The 20,980-nt window shown below is 31.1% G+C and overlaps 2 protein-coding genes across 3 annotated transcripts; one reads left to right on the top strand and one right to left on the bottom strand.

Annotated features, from left to right (window-relative positions):
* The first annotated feature begins 4,949 nt into the window (after positions 1–4,949).
* Positions 4,950–7,904, top strand: LOC140805971 (protein MKS1-like). Of its 2 annotated transcripts, none has more exons than XM_073162364.1 (2): positions 4,950–7,206; positions 7,293–7,904. In XM_073162364.1, the coding sequence occupies exon 1, from the start codon at positions 5,110–5,112 to the stop codon at positions 5,806–5,808; it is 699 nt and encodes a 232-aa protein (XP_073018465.1). In that variant the 5' UTR covers positions 4,950–5,109; the 3' UTR covers positions 5,809–7,206; positions 7,293–7,904. The 2 variants fall into 2 exon arrangements, with proteins under 2 accessions (XP_073018465.1, XP_073018464.1); XM_073162363.1 differs by having other exon boundaries at positions 4,950–6,560; positions 6,917–7,892.
* Positions 7,905–8,434: 530 nt separating this feature from the next.
* Positions 8,435–10,908, bottom strand: LOC140805970 (uncharacterized). The gene is made up of 6 exons (XM_073162362.1): positions 10,046–10,908; positions 9,861–9,951; positions 9,615–9,772; positions 9,395–9,529; positions 9,211–9,304; positions 8,435–9,060 (listed from the first exon to the last, which is right to left on the bottom strand). Exons 1-6 carry the CDS (start codon positions 10,898–10,900, stop codon positions 8,498–8,500), a joined length of 1,896 nt encoding a protein of 631 aa, XP_073018463.1. The 5' UTR covers positions 10,901–10,908; the 3' UTR covers positions 8,435–8,497.
* Between the last annotated feature and the right edge of the window lie 10,072 nt (positions 10,909–20,980).

The following is a 20,980-nucleotide window of genomic DNA, read 5'->3' as shown; positions in this document are numbered from 1 at the left end:
CATGTATGTTCAAAGTTTATGCAAAGCTCAAGTTTATGAAAGTTCAAGTTATTATGCAAGTTCAAGTTTCAAAGTATGTATGTTCAAGTTCAAAGAAGTTTATGAGAGTTCAAAGTTATTATGAAAGTTTAAGTTTATTAAGAGTTCAAGTTTATTACGCAAAGTTTAAGTTTCAAGTATATATGTTATATTTTGAAGTTGTATGTGGTTTTATTATGTAATACTCGTTATTCCCAGTTTATACGTGTTGAGTCTTTAGACTCACTAGACTTGATCGATGCATGTGAGTATGTTGATGAGGAGACAGGAGGTGGCGACCAAGGGGCAGGCTTGGACTGAGCGGAAGGCTAAATCCGAGGACCACTATGTTTATGTTTTATGAAAACTTTAAAATATTATGTTTTTATGTTGGTTGTGAGATAATTTGGAATAAGTACTTTGTTGGAAAATTTTAGTATGGGATGTTGATTTTAAATATTATTATGTTGAATGATAAGTAACGACTGTATGAATTTTATGTTTAAGAAAATTTTTAATTTTTCCGTAAATTTTGAATGGTAAAAATTACGGTATGTTACAATATGATTTTCTATTGTTTATTGTCTGAATTATGTTGAGTAATTTATTTCTAACAGCTTAAGAAAATCTCTTAGAAATTGCAGCTCTTGAAAATTGGATTTTCTAAAAAAATTACTTTTCTACGCTGACCGAAACAATCTTGGGCAACGATACCGAGCAAAGGTAGTACGATGCATGCACAACTTTTTAAAATAAAAATATAATATTTTTGCTCAGGGCAGCATACTGCCTATGTAGAAATGAGGCGGTCCAAATTGTTCGGGCAGCGTTCTGGCATACAGACATGGCATTCGAGAATGTCTCTGGAAGCACTGCTCTCTATGGACTCTAATTTTTTCGGGCTACGGGTGATTTTATGAATCTTTCATGATTTTGGGCTAAACTGATATTTTATGAAAATATAATCGTATTTACCATTGGAATAAATTTTTGATAAAATTATATATATTTTTGATAAAATCAATAATTAACAATTATATTCTAAATATTTATGATAAAAGTGTTTTACAAGAAATTTTAATTATTAATAAATTAATTTGATAATTGAGTAAATGTGTTTATTACGACAATATTGGAAAGTTTATTCTTGCATCATCGGTAAAATATTAGCTTTGTATCATCAACATATACATGTTAGTCTATGTTACATCGAAAATGTTTCTCTCTTATTCCAATATCATAAGATAATGTGAATCTATCATATTTTTATGAAAATTGACATATATATTGATGATTTAATGACTAATATTTGACCACCCCATGGTAAAAGAAATACTCTAAATATAGCATAGAATAATCTCATCATTTTTGTGCTCTTCCATGGATTAGTTTATGCTACATTGAGAGTGTTTCGCCCCCTATTCAAATATCATTAAATCATGTGAGTTTCTTAAATTTTTTACAAAGTTGATATATATGTTGATGATCTAAAGACTAATAATTAATAACATCGTAAGAGAAAATAGATTCCAAATATAGCATAAACTCACCCAAAATTATGGATCAAAAGGATGTTCAAAGCTCCGCCAATTTTTTTTATGTTCACGCCTAATTATCTGATGTTCTGGTGTATCAGAGCATCGTTTACCAAAATAATTCGTTTTTAGAAATAATATATAAAAGTATAGATATATACTATGGGAATAATGATTAAAGAATATAAAACCCCGTATTTTATATAATATATATATATATATATATATATATATATATATATATATATATATATATATATATATAATTCAAGCTTGAAATATTAAAATTAGTAAGTATGATCGTTTAAATAATTATTTAAAATTTTTGATCTAATGAATATATTTAATTATTATATAAAAATTATATTATTTGATATCATATTCAAATAAGGATAATAATTTGCAGTCAAATTGAATTATTTACTGTTGCATTCAATATATTAATTGAATGAGATTGTTATTAATAAAAATAAACAAATATTAAAGAATCATATAGTATTTGTATATCAAAATTTTGAAGAAGAAATAAATATTTTTCAAAAAACAAAAAATATCATCTATTAGATAAAAATTTTGATTTAAAATTTTTATTATTTTTGAACATTTTTAAAATATTTATACTAAAGTTCTAATTAAATAATAATAATATTAATAAGAATAATACTAATAAAAAAATAACAAAAATATCAATGTATGAACAGTTAATATATCAAAAATATACAAAGACATTTTTCAACTAAAAAGTTGAAAAGTGTAATATTATATAAAACGTTTATGGTTTATTTAATATTTTAAGTGAGCATGAAGCATTAAATATATAAATTTAACGCAAACCCAAAATAATAATCGAAATTAAATAAAATAATACAATCAATGCAAACATTTAAGACATTGTTATTCACACTCCAATTTTTTTTTTAAAATACACTTCATATTTTTTTTCTTTACTCTAAAATATCTAATGTGTCATCAAATAATTTTTTAATATATTGTACATAAACATATAATTTCTTTTATATATTTTTATTTTATTAAATATAAGATATATTAAAACTAATTCCCAAAAATACTTATGAGATTGTCTCATTTGTTAGATGGATCTATTACTTGACCCAACTCACGAAAAATATTGTTTTATGATAAAATTATTATTTTAACTCAATATATGAATCGAGTCGACTCTTCTTATGTATATATATTTGTGAAACATCTCACATAAGACTTACAAAAATTAATTAAGTAAATTTAATTTTTCTATCTTGAGTAATTTTGCGTAAATATATTGACAAATAGTTTGATTAGACTATTAATTTTTAGATTGTGTTAAGTATTGTAACATATATTATTAAATAATGATGTTTTTCATTTTTTTTCTTCAAAAATATATTGAGAAAATTTTAAGATAGTTTCTTTCTTTTACATAATTATTTTTTATTAGAATCAAACGATTATCATTAGGTCAAAAGTAATTGTTATTATCCAAGAATCGACTTTATTTTTTTTATAATTGTGGCAGTGCAGAGTGCACCTATTTGGGTGCTAATGTGTTGATCTATTAGGCCTATGAGCTCGGAAAGATGCATGTCTATCTGTTGATATTGTCTCATATTTTTTTATAGATCAGTCTTACCATTCTCCTACTGTCTGTCATATCCCCAATAGAGATAGTGTTACCTATTAATATCTGGCGTTGCTCTTTTACTGTCAATCTGTCAACCAGATCAAGCGATGCAATATCAACAGTTTGAAGTATGAGAACTTCTCAAGAGGTCATTCATCTCAGTAGTACTCTCATTCATCCATGCTTAACCCAATATTCTTAACACGAGACTTGAACTCATGACATCATTCTGATATCAATTGTTAGGATCAAATGCTTACTATTATGCCAAAAGCTATAAATGTTAGCCAAGAAGTAAATTTATTTTCTTATACTTATGGCATTATTGAGTGCATCACATTTATTTGGGTGCTAATGGTCAGATTGCTCATGAGTTCGGGACATGTGTGTCTATCTGCTATTGATGTCTCATATACCTTAGAGATCAGTCTTATCATTTTCTTATATCGGCCGTGTTTCCAACAGAGACAGTATTACACGTAAATATATAACGTCGTTCTTTTACGGTCAATCTAATCAACCAGATCAAGAGGCGTAACATCGACATCTTGAAGCACGAGAACTTCCCATAAGGTCATTCATGTCAGTTCTAATCTCACTCATCCACACATAACCAAATAAGTTCTAACTAAATAATAATAATATCGATGTATAGACAATCAATATAACAAAAATTAACGATGACATTCTTCACTAAAAAGTTGAAAAACATAGTATTATATAAAAATATTATAATTTATTTTATATTTTATAGAGTATGAAGAACTTAATATATTAAAGTAACACAGAATATAAAATCGTAACCGAAATTAAATGAAATGATACGATCAATCCAAAACATCTAAAAAAAATTATATTACACTTAATATTTCTTTCTTTACTCCTCAAATTATTTTTGAAAATATTGATATGAACATATAATATCTTTTATATATTTTTATTTTATTAAATATAAGAAAATATTAAAAATATTTCATAAAAACTCTTATGAAACCGTCTTATGAGTCAATTTTAAGACAAATTTTCTATCCGATCGACTCCTGAAATATATTATTTTATGTCAAAATTATTATTTTTTACTCAAAATATATACCGAGTCGACTCGTCCCATAAATATAGATTTATTAGACCGTCTCACATGAAAATTACTCAAACTAATTTAGGTAAATTTATTTTTCTACTTTAGATAATTATTCGTAAATATGTTGACAAATACTTAATTAGATTATTGATTTCTAACTTTTTTTTTTTAAGTATGGTAACACATTATTGTAAAATAATAACTTTGTTAGTATTTTTTTCTTCAAAAATACATTATTGTAAATTTTAAGATATAACTTTCTTTTTAAATAATTTTTTAATTTTTATTTATAATATTTATTTAATTTAATGAATTGTAAATATTTATATAATTTATATTTATTGTATTTCATCGTAGATTTAAGTTTTTTCGAATTGATTTATCTTTAGTAAAATAATAAATATTTGTATTATCTTTTATTGTAAATTACTATTTAATCATATATATAAATATGTTAATATATTTGTGTTTAATACTATTTCAAAATCAATATATTTAAATAATATATATATATATATATATATATATATATATAAATATGTTAATATATTTGTGTTTAATACTATTTCAAAATCAATATATTTAAATAATATATATATATAATAATGAAAAATATTATTATTTTATATATCTATATATATTATGTTTTAGAAAATAAAAATCTAAATTTATGTTAAAACTTTTTAAAAAGGTGGCTTTATTTTGATTTATTGTGGCCGGTGGCAACTGGTGACTTTGCTGGAGTTTCACACTGTTCCCTTCTTTTCAGATGACAGCGATATTTCACCATGATTCTCTGATCTTGAGCTAAGCGACGACGCTGATTTCTTTGAATCCAGCTCACATCGTAGTTGATGGATCCTCCGGAGGTTTTCTCCGCCAGCGCAGGCTGCGGGAACAGGCCACTGCCCAGGAAGGAGCTGCAGGGCCCTCGCCCCGCCGTACTCAAAGTCAACAAAGACTCTCACAAGATCAGAAAACCGCCTGTTCCGCCGCCAGCCCACAGCCAAGCACCGCAAGAACATTCTCTTCCGGAAGACCGGCAGCCGGTCATAATCTACGCAGTTTCTCCCAAAGTCATACACACCACCGTCACGGACTTCATGAAATTGGTCCAGCGCCTAACCGGGAACGCTTGCTCAGCCGCAAATTCCGGTGGAGCACCTGGGGACCTCTCCCCGGCTGCTCGAATAGCTTCCATAGAGCAAACAAGCGCATCTCCTAAAGATAGAGAAATAATCACAGCTAACAGCTGTAATCCTACTGGTGTTGATGATATCATGTGTCATATTCTTGAAAGTGCCGACGTTGAAGTGGGTCCAGTTCCCGGAATACTTTCTCCGGCGCCGGAAGCTCTGCAACCTATATTGCCCGGATTTTTCTCTCCTGCGGCGGACCCATTTTCGATGATGGGTTACAATAACATGTTCGTACCTAGTCCATCGACGTTGTTTTCTGCTCCAATGGTGTCTCCATCGGCGCTGTTTTCTGCTCCAATGGTGTCTCCTTCGCCATCTTCTTGCGATCTCTTCAATCCATTCTTTGACTTTTAGATAAGTGAATTGTCTCTGTACCACTCTTCTTTATTTATTTGTTTATTTATTTTTATTATTATTTTGATGTAATTTAGCATAGTTTTCTTGATCAAGAAAGTGGGATAGTGGAATATTTGGGAATAGGGAGCGTGTATACTGCTTGGAGCTGACTCTTGATTAGGGAGGAAAAATGAATCTCGAAATTGTTAAGTTGGCAATGTTTTCAATTGTATTTAACCAATTGTTAAATTTGCAGTTTAGTTGGAATTATAATCATATAGATTCTATTCAATTCTTAATATGATCATATCATTGTCTCTGACTCATATGCCATTTTTGAACTGGTATTGGGAGATAGACACTGTATGTTCACCTGTCCTAATGTTTACAATGGAAAAATTGGTACTTGTTGGAAAACTCTATGTCTTGATTAAAGTACGTGGCTTAAGTTTTGATATAAGATGATAATGTTGGAGGCTAAAGTTTCTTGAATCAGACACTTGTCATTTATCAGAAGCTATATCTTACGTTAACGGTACAACTCAAATTTCTTCTAACCCACACAGTACCTCAGAAAACCATGTTGTTGCGCCAGTGGGTACAATTGTTGATCCTAGAAAACTTAATACCGCTTATGAAATGTTGGAAATGTTTTAGGTTATGGCCTATAAAGGTGCTACATGTGAGACACTGAAAGAATTCACTAGTCAAGTCAAGTAGAACATTAAGCATGCAAGATAAGGAATATGGACTGTCAACATTGTGGAGAGGTATATATCCAGTAGATGCATAGATTAGTATTACTGTTACATCATATGATCAGATCTAAACTAATCGTCGGTTGTCATGGCTGGCCACAATAGTCTTCATTCTCCATTTATGAAGCATCCCTTTTGCAACATATACTTATTTTTGTTCCTGCTTAGCATTATATTCAACAGCATGATTCATGTGCTCTATCATTTAGTTTCCAATAATACTCTTAAAAAATCTAGTATATGAATATGAGTTGATCATTCAAGTAACACGAACAAACCTTGGTAAAAGCCTTACATTCTGTAATCACGTTTTGGAGAGATATACTAGCAGTTTTCCAATGCACAGTAGCCTGTACCTTCTGATGCAGGAGCAAAATCACCATTGAAACGTAGCATGTGTTTCTTCTCAACTGAAATCACAATTGGAAATTTGATCTTCGCCAATACGGTTTTGTCCTGCAAGCATTAACCTTCTTGTGTACCAGCCAGTTTTCTTGTTCCACTGTCTTTTTCTAGCTCCTTGAGCTTGAAGCCTGTAAGAGTGACGAATTTGGGAATTCGAAGTGTTGTGATTTGGTATGTTCAAATTCCATAGTTTGGTTCTAGGCAGGCGTCAGGGAGCTTGATCCAATGTACATGGAATAATTTTGATCTCCAGGTTGAGAACAAGTCAAATTATGTGGTGTTTGATCGATTTGTGGGATTGAAAGGTCTGAAGCATTGGTTCTACTGCCTTTCTTGTAGTAATTTGAACCTCAGGTGCAGTCGTTACTTATCAGAAGTTGGGTGAGGTTAGACTCATTATGAGAAGCTTTCCCAACATCTATCATTTCATTTAAAAGCACCAAACCCGAAACTTTGTTCAGGAGAAATCGAGATTCTTGCCACTCAATCTATGATAATTGGTAACGAATCTGCTGCTTTTGAAGACCAAGAATCCGGCTTCTGTCAGACTCAGATCCAGAGCTCCACGTTATCAATTTTTGCATGCACCTTCGACTCTCAACCATCAACATGCACCCCCCACCACCAAGGTTATCCTGGATGTCCCGTAGAAATTCAATAGGGAAAACACAGATATCAAGTCAACAGAGTTGTCGGAACCATAGTTTTCAAAATCAGACAGTTAAACCGGACAGTTAAACCGGAGAAGTGAACCGGGTGATACTCTGGTCCGAGTTGTTTAATTAACTGGATTGTCATTGTCCCATAAAATACCCAAAAATATTGATGGGCTTTTATTTAAACCGGTGGTCCAATTAGTAAAATTTCCGGGGTTATTTCATATTAAAAATTCAGTGAAATTTTAGTAAATATAAGGGAAGCTTCAAGGAATTAACCTCACAAAAATGAAAGAGCCAACAACTCTCAAATAGAAAATTTCTACAGGTGTAAGAGAAATGTGTCATTCGTATCCTACATTGTTTTCAAATGGTATTTGAAATGGTTTATAACAATTTAAGTTAATCATTTTGATATTGTAGATGGATACTGAGTGTTTGCTATAAGTCGATGTCGTGCAATCGCGGGCCGTCTCGCGACAAGTTAAAAGTTATGTCATGACTAATATTTTGTGTTCAAATGTTATTTTTTGTTCTTGGAATGGGATGTTGGCCTATACTTTCTTTGTCTATGATAGACAATCAAGTGGACCAAGTGTACATGTACCTATTTAGACAAAGGTACTCCGGCAGAATTTTAGGAAAAAAGCCCCCACATGAATAATTTTGTCAAGGGTGGAAATTTTTATAATTATTTAATTTACTCATATTTTAATGCCATTCTCAAACATCAGGGATCATCAATCCTCATTTAGAAGTACATGAAGCACTTATCACAACATCAAAGTCAAAAATTATTAAATGGATTTATATTAAAGCACTGATCCTCCCTCGATCAAAATTTGAACGGATAAATAGTCGTCTTATTTTCAATGAAAATGCCGACTCTTAAGTTCTAATCGGGAGTCCATAGTTGTGGAACGTCCTGATCATGCCATCCCAATTGGCTGTCACGAAAACCAGACCCCATGTAGAGGATATCATTCTTGAGCTATGGTTGTCAACCTTGTGCTGATGAAGATGATGATCACTGTAGTCGTTGCATGGCTTACAATCCTGATCGCCGGAGGGAAAATCCCATGGTGGAAGTTTCTCTTCGGGCCATGTTATCGAGCCCTTGGACGAACCATCCATGGAAAACCAATTTGCTAGGGAGAACCGTTCCGAATCCCACAAACTTGATGGGGAACTTTGGTTATTCTTTGTTGCCAAACCTGAATTAGAACTGCCATGGTTTTGCTCTGTGTGGAACTCTGACCAGGGTATGGCCACAGACACACCTTCGTAGGAGAAGTGTTCAAACGAACGAATAGATTTGGCTTGTTTCGATGTTTGGAAGGATAAATCATCACTGTTCCACATATAGATGCGGGAGTCCTCCCCCACGGATATTATGTGCCTTCCGTCAGATGTAAATGATGCCGACATCTGAGTACCAGATTTTGCCAAGCCTGTAACGATCAAGATTCACCGATCAAATCATACATGCATAAATATAAGACCGAGCGTCTGCGGCTGTAGTTGGCAGCAATAGCGCAGCTCAATTTTTAAAATTGTACAGCGGCTCAAATATCATATATATGTTCAAATGAGCTCTATACCTCTGTATTTTCGGACAACCTCAAGCCCGTCAAGAATTCGAATCTTGGAGTCCTCTGATGTTATCATCACTCTTTGAGGGTCATCTTTAAGAAACTGAACACGAAGATGCGTATGTATACTTAGCTGAGAACAAGGACCATAAAAGATGTATAATATCAGGAAATTGGGATTGGTGATACACACCTGGATGCCAGTAATTTTGTTGCCAGATGATTTCTTTCTTCCGAGGAAGTTTATCTCTGCATTTAGCAGCAACTCATCGGGCGCTGATGTTTCGTAGAAACGACAAGTACCGGAAACTGAACCAACTACAAAACCCTGTAAGAAACAATGAGAAAAGTTAACACAATTCGAAATTAGAAAAATTAATTGGAATTCAAGATCAACGTGTATAGCACCACACCTTTCCACTAGGCTGGTAGGATACCGCGGTCACTATATCATGAGCATTTATCCAATCCTCAACTCTCCCACTCGTAACTCCCCAAATTCGAATTTTACCGTCTATCGAACCACTGATGAAGTAGTTCTCATCAACAGGATTGAATTGAACACAAGTCACTGAAACAAAAATTCAAGAATTTCTCAAGCAATGGAACATATTAAGTTTAAAAAATAAAAGAATCACTGAAGCATAGAAGATAATTACCATAATTGCTGTGATGGAAAACACCGAGGCATTCATCAGAGTTTACTCTCCACAATCGAACTGTTCTGTCCATCGATGACGATAGGAGATACTGCAATAAAGAAAAAACAAAATAAGAAATCTTGATAAGATGCAAATAAGATTAATATCAAGTACAACACTGGAATATCAGCTATTTCGCTTACATTAGAATTAGACCATGCAAGGTCCAAAACATCGCTGCTATGTCCCCGGAAAGTCCGCACTGGCTTCTCTTCAATGAAGAAAGTCTTTTCAGGGATGATGATTGATAAATGGCTCGACATTTTCTTAATAGAATCGGTCTTTTTGTCGGCATCTTGGCTGCCAAATCTGCATTTCTCGGTATTGGAATCAACATCGAGAGAACCAACACGCCAGATACGAACTAGTTCATCTTCACCTGCACTAGCCAGGTATTGGCCATCAGGACTAAATTTCATGGTCCAAATTAGGCCATTATGAGCATTAATCTCTTGTCCGGCGTAGACAGCGCTGCATTCCACACAATGCTTCCCATTCTGTTTGATTCTAACTCGACTTGAGCTTCGTGAATCAGCAAATGTTTTAAACTCATTTGATGCTTTAACAGCTTGGTTTCTCTTCATCTTCTGTGTCAAGTGTCTCCACCACCTCATAGCTTTCTTCGTTCTATTATCCATGATTCCACCCTCTTCAACACTAGCCTGAATTTGATCCATTTCACGTTGTTTAACAGCATCGGTCTCTTCAAGATCATCCAACCAATCCTGGTCGGAATAATCCACTGAAAAACTTGCTTCGCTATTCGATCTTCGTGCTTCAAACGGTAAATTTTCAACATCCCTGGAATCGAACAATCCACAAGAACTCGAAACGGCTCCACTAGATTCAGTAACCCTTTCCAACCCCATTGCCTCAGTTTCATCCAAAGCACTAGAACTCTCGACAAATCCCATTTTCCATAAGAAATTTTCCCTTCTTTCCTTAACACTCAGCGGCTTCCCCAACCAAATATCATACTCCGACTTCTCACAGGCCATCTCTTCTTTTTCAGAAAAAGCTACCCTTTCGTGAAAGAATCCTACATCAAACAAGTAAACTATCCTCCCAAACTGAATGGTTCCACCCTTTATAAATGAACTCAAATACCCAATTTTACGGGCCTAGTTTCGCTCCCTAAACCATGCAAAACAGGGGGATAATCCACAGTAAGGTACATATTATACTCAAATAAGTAATCCACAGTAAGGTACATATTATACTCAAATAAGTAAGTCTTTATACTTGGTACCACACTAAACCCAACATCAAAAGATTCCAAATTAAGCTAATTTGGTGTGCCAACAAATCATTAAGCAATAAAATAATGGGAAACCAATGGAAAACAGAGAGACCCGAGGAATTGAAATGGTTGAAAATTTGGTGGTGCACCTAGCAAAATAAATAGCAAATCTTCACAGTATCACCGTCCATCCCTTGATTATGGCTCCAAAATCTAAATAACACTAATATTAACGCATAAACAAAACAAAGCAGCCCCCACCACAAAAGCCGAATACTCCTCCAAGTTCTTTGTACCTTGACTTGCCAAATTATTCAAGCTTAAGGAAAGCAATCTTTGGTTTAAATAAGTCTACAAAAATATTCAACCTTCACAATAAACAATCCACAAAAGATTGAAAATTCAACAAATGGGCATTGAGATCTGTGAATCGTGAAGTGGTATTTTGGGGATTTTAGGAGTACACTAGTGGCGAAACACTACAATGCTGCCAATATATATATATACGCGCGCGCGCGCATTATATGGAGGAGCAACACGATCCTAAGTCAAAATTTCCCCCGCATATGAAGCCCGATTCACCCCACAAGTTTAGCAAACTAGCTGAAAAAACCACATAGAAAATGGGGGTTCACAAACAAAACCCAGTGAGATAAACCAAGAAAATTTCAGTGTGGCAGCACACATGAACTGGATTGCAAAATCAAGAAACGAAAATTTCGAAAGTTGGGAAATTTAAAAGGTGGTTTCTTTTTTGGCATTGTGTGTTGGGTGGAAATTTATAATAGGAGAGCATCTCTCTCGTAAGATGAGTCAAATATACTGATATTCACAATAAAAAATAATATTTTTTTATGAATGACTCAATTAAGATTTATATCTCACAAAATACGATCCGTGAGACCGTCTCATACAAATATTTGTCTCATAATTAATATTATTGGTAGCAGGAATCAAAGATCATTATTGTGGGAAAATATTACCTTTTGAAAATCATAAATGGGTTTATATATTTTAGTGCAATAATTGGTTGTTAGAAGAATTGTGGAAAATTGATGCCAAATATCGAAAAAAGCAAAATTGAAGGTTGGACAGATGCAGGATTACAGGCTGTTCATTCGTTGGGTGTTTGTTTTCATACAAACAAGCCTGTGGACACTGGGACAATCATTGCGTTATATCATTAAATTTTTTTAAAAAAAAAACAACTTTATATTTAAATATGAAAAAAATATATATAGAAATAGGATTTTTGACCAAATATAAACAGTTGCCCATATATATAATTTTCTGGATCTGTGAATCAGTACTCAAGAAAGAAAATTCAAAATCTTTTATGGGTGTATTTTTTTAAAAAAATGCATCAATTGAGTAATTGTTAATTGTTCATGTTTTAATATTAATTAAATGATAATAAAGATATATAAATATAATGATAATTGTGAAAGAATTTAAAACACGACACAAATATTATTTCATATACATTCTCAAATATTTACATTGAAACCAAATCATTTCATTCAAACACAATCTTAATTTCTCTGGACGAGTTTAATTAAAGTAAATTTCAAATTTCACTGCTAATCAACTTAAGCAACTTTATTCGAAACTACGACAAACTTACAATATATGCAATATTATTGTTATTTGACACCCTGATTTAAAATGATTTTTTAAATTAATTACTTCTACCAGATCAAATTAATACATCTAAATATAGGGTTTTTGAAAAATTAGTTTAAAAATAAGATAGATGGTGGGGTTTTACAAAATTAACGCAAAACGATATCATTAATACAAAATAAGTGGATCGACACACATACACAATCTTTTTAAATTCTTTTACGATGACGTTTTACTTTAATTTTGTAAAACTCCACCATCTACTTTATTTTTAAAATTAAATTTTCTATAAAAAAATGTGGAAGTTGGTGAAAAATTCCCAATCATAATATATCTTTAGGTTCACTTCCTACCCACAAAATTGTGGTACTATGTCATACAAAATGTGGTACACTTCATGTGGAAATATGGTACACTTCATGTGGAAATGCGGTACTAAAAAAGTGTCTAGGGACTGAACACAAAAAAAAAAACAGCGGCTGGGGACTGAAGGCCAATTTCTCGAAAAAAAATCCCTATTTTAACCCTTTCGTTGGCATCGATGGCCAGAGTAATATTAATCTGATTAATGTGGTCAAATTTGATAGGGGAAGTTGGTAAAAAATCCTCAATCAAAACATTTTTTTGGGTTCACTCCCTACTCACAAAATCATGGTACTATGTCATATAAAATGTGATACACTTCATGTGAAAATGCGGTACTAAAAAAGTATCCAGATATTGAACAAAAAAAAATCGATCGCTGAGGACTGAAGTCCAATTTCCCGAATTTGGTATCATCTTCGAAGTAATAATAAATAGAATTTTTATATATTAAATTTAGGAAATATGTACGAATTATATGTACGGGACACAATAAGCCGTCCTAGTGACATTGTTAAGACATGGTGACTTGATAGCGATGTGTCGGGCTTTTTTAATCATTTTTCCATTTATCGAAGCTTCCAAACTTTAAGTTTGAATTAATTTTTCATTTTAAAATTTAATTAAAATTTCTCTTATTTTCTGTGATGTTGCTACTGTTTCGCCTGTGATGAATTTGAAACCCTATTCCTCACTTTAATATGTATAATAATTATAATAATTTCCATTCAATTTGTTTGTTGGAATTTTGAATGTTCATTTTTCTTTTAAAAATTTATTTTTATGCATACACAAATATTTTAGTTAAACTGTACAAATACAATTATTATTTTTGTTGAAGAATGTTGATATAATTATTTACTTTAGTGTAGAAGGATATTCTTACTTTCAGTAGTATATGTTAGTACGTAAAGAATGTTTATACATTAAATTTTAATGTAAATTTAAAGTAGAATTTGGGAAAATTAGGATTTTGGCAGTGTAAGTTGAAATATTTTGGATTTTAGTTATGTAATTTGTCAAAATTTGATTTTCATTTAGTAAAATGAATTTTATTTTTATTTTTTTTTGTCTGAAATAACTAAATCAAACAATTATTACATATTTGGCATTGATGTTCTGTTACGTGACATGTGTGACGATAATAAAACTTATATTATATATATTTAAATCTATCTACTCAAAAGATTTGTTTCCTCTCATTTTGAAATATCGAATATCGTTTTGGTTTATTTTTTTCCATGATTTTTTTCAGATGAATTTTAATGTGCCTAGCATGTGTTTTATTTGCATCATATGTGTCACGTGAGAGAGAATATGTCACATCCCGAAATCAGTCGACATCGACCTTGTTTTATAACTACAGTGTAAACGAAAAATCGGTTTATTACTTATAATCAATCATAAGATTGTCTTTACAACGTATATACTTAAAAAAATTAAGAAAATATGGTGAAAACCCATGTATGTTCATGAAACAGGACTAGAGGTGCCCTACGCCATGCAGCGGGCGTCCCCGAGCTCCCTGCTATATATGTTTGAAAAATTCTTGGACAGAAGCTGGAGAGCAGGGGCGACCATTTTGGGCACACCCACGCTCCCATGTTCTGTGGGATGCCCCAAACCATCACTTGGGGAGCAGGGGTACCCAACGCCTCCTTTTCTCAGGTAGTCTTTGGAGCTGTACCGATTTTCTTTTGTTTCAAGTTTTTTTTTTCCCTTATTTCCTTATCTTAATTTTTTCATTCCTTAAGGCTTTTATATCCATCATTTATTTCATATTCGTTATTGAGGTCGTATTTTGTGTGAGACGGTATCACGGGTCGTATTTTGTGAGACGAATATCTTATTTAGGTCATTCATAAAAAATATTACTTTTTATACTAAGAATATTATTTTTTATTGTGAATATCGGTAGAGTTGACCAGTCTCACAGATAAAGATTCGTGAGACCGTCTAACGAGAAACCTATTCAAAGGATATTAACTCCCAATATTTAATTCATTCACACTTGTTTAAGCATTCTTGAAATCCATTGATACGAAATCTCTTCGTCTACATTTTGTTACTTAATTGATTATGTAATATATTTAAAGTTTCCACGAAATTGTATGTTTGAAACTCTTTTTATATAAATCTTTCAATTCAAATACAACCTTAAATATTAGAATATTAACCACGTCTGACCATAAAAACTCTTAAGCACGTGTTTACGATTTTAAATAAAGTAGCAATTAATTAATACTTAGTAAAAAGGACTATACAAATTAAATTAGTCACCAAAAATGAAGGAGGGATTTTATTAAACTGTCGTCCGTCTCTGTCTTGTGTCCAAAATATATAAAATTTTCAAGGACGTACGAAGCTGCCAAAATCTAATTTCTTGTCCTAATTTACAGTTTTTTTCGTGTAAATCGTCATTAAGGAGTCAAATTAATTGTCTCCTAGTCATTAGACAAAAATAAACCACTTTCTTTTAAGGTTAATTATTCTTCAACTGTTGTCGTTAATTTGTTTAGCTTCTCAAATAATACTGGAAATTGGAATCTGTATATGTTAAATAAATAAAATAAATATTAATGGGGAATATTTATCCATTCATACCGTACTTTTTGAATCATCATTCATAGACTAGTTAATTAACCTGTTAAAACTAAAATAACACTCTTTGTTTAATTAAAATTTTAAGCAATAAAAAGGTGTGTTTTAATTTATTATTATTTGGTTCTTGTCGATTTTCTTGAGTGAAATAGTATTAAGAAATGGGAATTATAAATTAAATTAATTATGATTTTTTATTATATAATTAATTCAGATATTATGTATTGTGATGTTATATAATTCTTCAACTATATATGAAGGGCCGTAGATTTTGTTCCTTTTTTGTTTTGTTTTGGACAATAGTATATTTAGAGAGAGCATATTTCTCAATAATTGCAATAGTTACGAACCTCTTACAAATTAATATTTATAAATATTCTCTAACCATCGTCAAGATACGACCACTATTATGTACGAGATGCCTCCCGTGTATTTTTTTAATAAATATGTCGACCACGTACAAATTATTTTATGAACTTTTAAAAAATAAATTACAGAATAAACATGTAATATTTTGAATTCAGTTAGCTTTTTCACTTATTTATTATTTTGTAATAAATGTAACGCGATTTTTAGATACCAAAAATTGATTTTGCGATGTTGGCATAAATTTGCATGCATCTGTGTAGGGGTCGTCACAGACAACTGAGTAAATGTTTTTATCAAGTGGAACATGCTTCATCTTCTGGTCCAAATGCCAATTGTTAAACCAGTCAATAAATAATTAAATAATTAAAAAGAAAAATAAATAATGCTGGTAAATATAAAAATAATATATAATATATAAATAACTGTAATTATTCTAAAAAGCAACAGAAAAAGGTAGTCCCACACAAGAAAAAAATTGTCATGCATGTCATCATCATTTATCAATAATTGCATTGGATTTCCTTCTTTTATAAACACGCAAAACTTATCTTTTTATGCTTGAATATATAAAAAAAATATTGAATTTATTATTTATTTTATGTGTATAAAAAAATTTAAATGATTTTATTATTCTCATGCATTGAATATGAACAGGTAGATTGTTATTTATTATTATAATGTGGAAAAAAGGTGATTCGTTCTGCACTTTGAAGTTTGACCTACTTTTTGGGATCCCTTTTCCCGGTTTGTTTCACCCTACCGCAGTATCTGCACGAGTAATGAACGGTCCATGTAAAAAAAAAAAAAAATTGACTCAGAAAAATTCGAGCCGTTTGATCGACCCCTGCGGACAGTGCCCACAGGGGTATGGTCGACTGAACCCCTTTTCCCTTAGTTGGTATCTATCAAAAAATATATTAAGAAATTCATAAATATCAGAATATTTAATATTGAAATAACATGATATTTAAATATTGACTATACTATGTGGTATTTGTTAAGATATTTAATAAGATTTTTTTTTATCATGTTAGTCTTTTCTTTATATTATATTTTCAATCAAATGGTTTAAAATGTTACCTTTTTTGTTTCAAAAAATGTAACATCTTGTTGAATCAATTTATAATTCAAAGATTTATTCATATCATTTGATAGGATAATTGTCTGTGTTAAGCAGATCAATTATGGAGCTTGGACCTCTGTGTGTTCTAAACCATTAATTGTAATGTTGCTATTTGCTATATCTTTTGGTAAAATAATCCTACAAATGGTATCAGAGTCGATGTCATGTGTTCGATCGCTATAAATTATGATTATTATGTGAGAGATTTTTGAAGTGCAATAATTGTCTAAATAGAACAGTCGAAATGTTAAATAACTTTTAACGAAACCAATAATTTTTAAGAGTGATCATAATATTAAATTCGTCTCACAAAATTGATTTACGAGACTATCTCATAAAAATTTTTGCATTAATTAATTGTTTTTGCGTGTGTCGAGATTAATAATGAAATGAATGGTTTTTAACAGTCACAAAACATAATTTAGGTAATACGAAAAAAATTAAATGTCAATATAAAACAGAAGGAGCATAAAGAACATGATAATCATATTATAAAATATATATATAAATATATGTTTGCTAAAATGTTATTGGCTAAAATTTTAACCTAATAATAAATAAAAACGAATCAAATTGATTGTTGATTCCAGCTTTGGGGACTGAATTAATTGTCACATGGACTACTTATAGGAGACATTAAAGCAATATGGACAATATACTTTATATTTTAATATTTTATTCTATTATATATATATATATGAAAATAAAAATAATATGTGGATATCGATTAGCATATGATATATACTAGTAACCTATATTGAGCTCCACTTATTTTGAAGATATTTACTCGAATATGGATATAGACTATACTTAAAATAATATATTATATTATATATATTATATATAATTTATAAAATAAGTTTTTTTTATTATAATTAATTCTCAAACCTATCCATTCTTCCAATAACAAACCAAAAAGTGATTCTCAAACATTAAAAAAAAATCTAAATGTTTCTTGTTTGGCTAGGCATTATTTTAATGTCATTCTCTAAAGTCCTTTTTCATACAACTATTTATTATTATAATAATAATAATTATTATTATTATTAGGAAACACTTGATTAATCAATAAAATTGATTATCATGGATTTCACACAATTTATTTGAGTTCAGACGTGTTAGTTCATGGTCATAAATTCACCTAAAAATCTATGGTAAAACCTTGTGTGAGACAATTTCACCGATCATATTTTGTGAGATAGATATTTTATTTGAGTCATCCATGAAAAAATATTATTTTTTATGCTAAGAGCATTATTTTTTATTGTGAATATCGGTAGGGTTGATCGTCTCACAGATAAATATTCGTGAAACCGTCTCACAAGAGTACTAAACTACTCAAAATCAATATATGCAAATTTTTTTTATTGATTTCATTATAATAACTAATTAAAAAAAACAATTTCAAATCCAAGATGGGGTTATGTTTTTTGTCAAACATTAAAATGAAATTTTAAATCTATGGATTAAAGTTCAATTTCGATTTCAAATCCAAATCCCATTTTTTATTCATCAAAAATTAGTTTTAGAAATTCATGTATGTCACATTTCCAACACGACACTTATCATTATAGAATTGTTTATTGATTTATAAAGCTTTTGGCTATGTGCACTGTACCTCATGTTAATTAATGTCGAAAGTGAAACCTAGCAATGCACGGGCGATTCGATATGGGCGTAGACAGCAACAACTCCCTCTTTGTTAAAAATATACAAAAAAATAAAAAAATAAATAAACCATATATATATAATGAAAATATTATAAAATTGTTTTGTTAACATATTATAGATTTTGGTCATTTAATTAATCAAGTTTATTTTTTTTCTAAATTGTTTTAAAAAAAGTGATGATATGATATCGAGTATGTGTGCAATATTCGACAATATGTAAATACAAATATCTGCATCACTTGAATTCAAATATTGTATGCCGATACCCTTGGGAGAGCTTGGATCAAGGATAACCTGATCGAGATGCTAAATGGATAGCCTAAATCTGGTTAATCTGCAGGATTGATTCTTTAGAAGCCGGACAGGAGAATGCTCGGGACATATTCTCCCCAGGCAACCAGATGCTCGGGCTCTCGAGCCATCTCCCGAGAAGCTTATCACCAGAGCTACCTCGATAACAGTGCCACACTCGAGTGTTATCTTATCTGTCAGAACTACAGGAGTTTGGCGTGTCAGAGAAGCTATCAGAGGTAGAGTGGCTTTATAGGAAGTCAACATCAAAAGCTATTAGAGGTAGGGTGGCTTGACAGGAAGTTAACATCAAAGGTTATGAGTGGTAGGTGTACGCACAAATCGAGGTAATCCTTGATTTCCTTCCTATAAATAACATGTATATTTCTCATTTAAAGAGGTTGGATTCTGGATCCCTCTCTGGTTTTCTGGAGAATTCACCCTCACACATATGATAACACACATATTTACACCAGTAGTCTTTATTTATCTAAAAGCTACATTGGTTATCATCTACACCTGCTGACTTAAGTATCGGAGTGGTCACGCTGGACACCCCTCCGACGTCCATTCACGATTTGCTTTCATTGTTTGCAGGTCACGATCGAAGCCATTTACTTTGCTCATTTTCCTGAACAACATTACCGATGGCAGATCCGATGGAGCATCTGACCCGACTCACCAATTTCACCCGAATTGCATCATATGCCTTAATAATCAGTATTATGTCTATATCTGTATATAGTCAATTTTTGTTTTGTTTTCTTTTTCTAATTCTTTCTTCACATCGCAAAATTAAACAACAATCTTGCGTTTGTTACCATGAAATTCATTATAAATTTATTTTTATACACATATATTGTTACGTTATTTGAGCACCGATACGTCTAATATGTGAGTGATACTTCGAAAATCTTTCTTGATTTGATTTTTTTTCAAAACCAAAAGGTGTATCAAGTAGCGATTACAAGCATGATATTTGATTCCGAATATGTTTATTAAAGAATAACCAAGACAAACAAAATCGCACTTTTCCAGATGTGGTTAGCTGGGGAAAAAGTCTTCTTAAGAACGTTTTCTTTGTATTATTTAAGCTTGCAACAATAAATAATTTAAAAAATCATATCACATCTCCTATTCGAAATTATTACTTGAATTTCAGGTACACGCATACATGTATTTATTTAAATAATTTTTTTTAGCTAAAAGTCACACGCATAGAATAGAAAATTGAAAGAGGATAATCTAAATAGTTATATTTTAGATTATTAAATAAAAATGAGCAAAAAGTTGTGTGAGACGGTCTCACGAGTCGTATTTTGTGATACAGTATCTTTATTTGGGTCATCAATTAAAAGATATTACTTTTTATGTTAAGAGTATTACTTTTTATTGTGAATATTTGTAGGATTGACCCGTCTCACAAATTAGGATCCGTGAGAGATTCTCATATGAGACCCACTCATAAAAATGTATCATAATTTTCGATAAAACAAGAAACATTCAGTTCTGCGAAAAACAAATCAGATATTTGATTCTAAATTTGTTTGATTAGGAATAACCAAGACATACAAAATCTTACTTTTTCCAGTTGTGATTAGTTGCAAAAAGATCTTCCATAGCACGTTCCCAGAGTATCATATAAAAGTTCGATATGGTAGAAAATTAAATATAAAAAATTATCAGATCTGCTCCTCCAGTAATTTCAGATAAGTGAATATTCAATATTCATTAATATAATTAGGGAAATTGTTAATCAAAAGTTTTGACTTTATAATATATTTATTTAGAATATCG

This window comes from Primulina eburnea, chromosome 11 (assembly GCF_022965805.1).
Source record: "Primulina eburnea isolate SZY01 chromosome 11, ASM2296580v1, whole genome shotgun sequence".
In the NCBI taxonomy this organism is placed as follows: Eukaryota; Viridiplantae; Streptophyta; class Magnoliopsida; order Lamiales; family Gesneriaceae; genus Primulina; species Primulina eburnea.
The sequence above is the reverse complement of the archived record's forward strand: the minus strand, read 5'-3'. Positions and strand labels throughout refer to the sequence as shown.

Bases quoted from the DNA above. Each gene is read 5' to 3' on its own strand.
- LOC140805971 (XM_073162364.1), top strand. From the start codon at position 5,110: ATGGATCCTCCGGAGGTTTTCTCCGCCAGCGCAGGCTGCGGGAACAGG.
- LOC140805970 (XM_073162362.1), bottom strand. From the start codon at position 10,900: ATGGCCTGTGAGAAGTCGGAGTATGATATTTGGTTGGGGAAGCCGCTG. The intron at 9,773-9,860 runs GTAATTATCTTC...TTTTTGTTTCAG, and splicing joins TTTCCATCACAGCAATTATG to TGACTTGTGTTCAATTCAAT. The intron at 9,305-9,394 runs GTGTGTATCACC...CTTCGTGTTCAG, and splicing joins ACAAAATTACTGGCATCCAG to TTTCTTAAAGATGACCCTCA.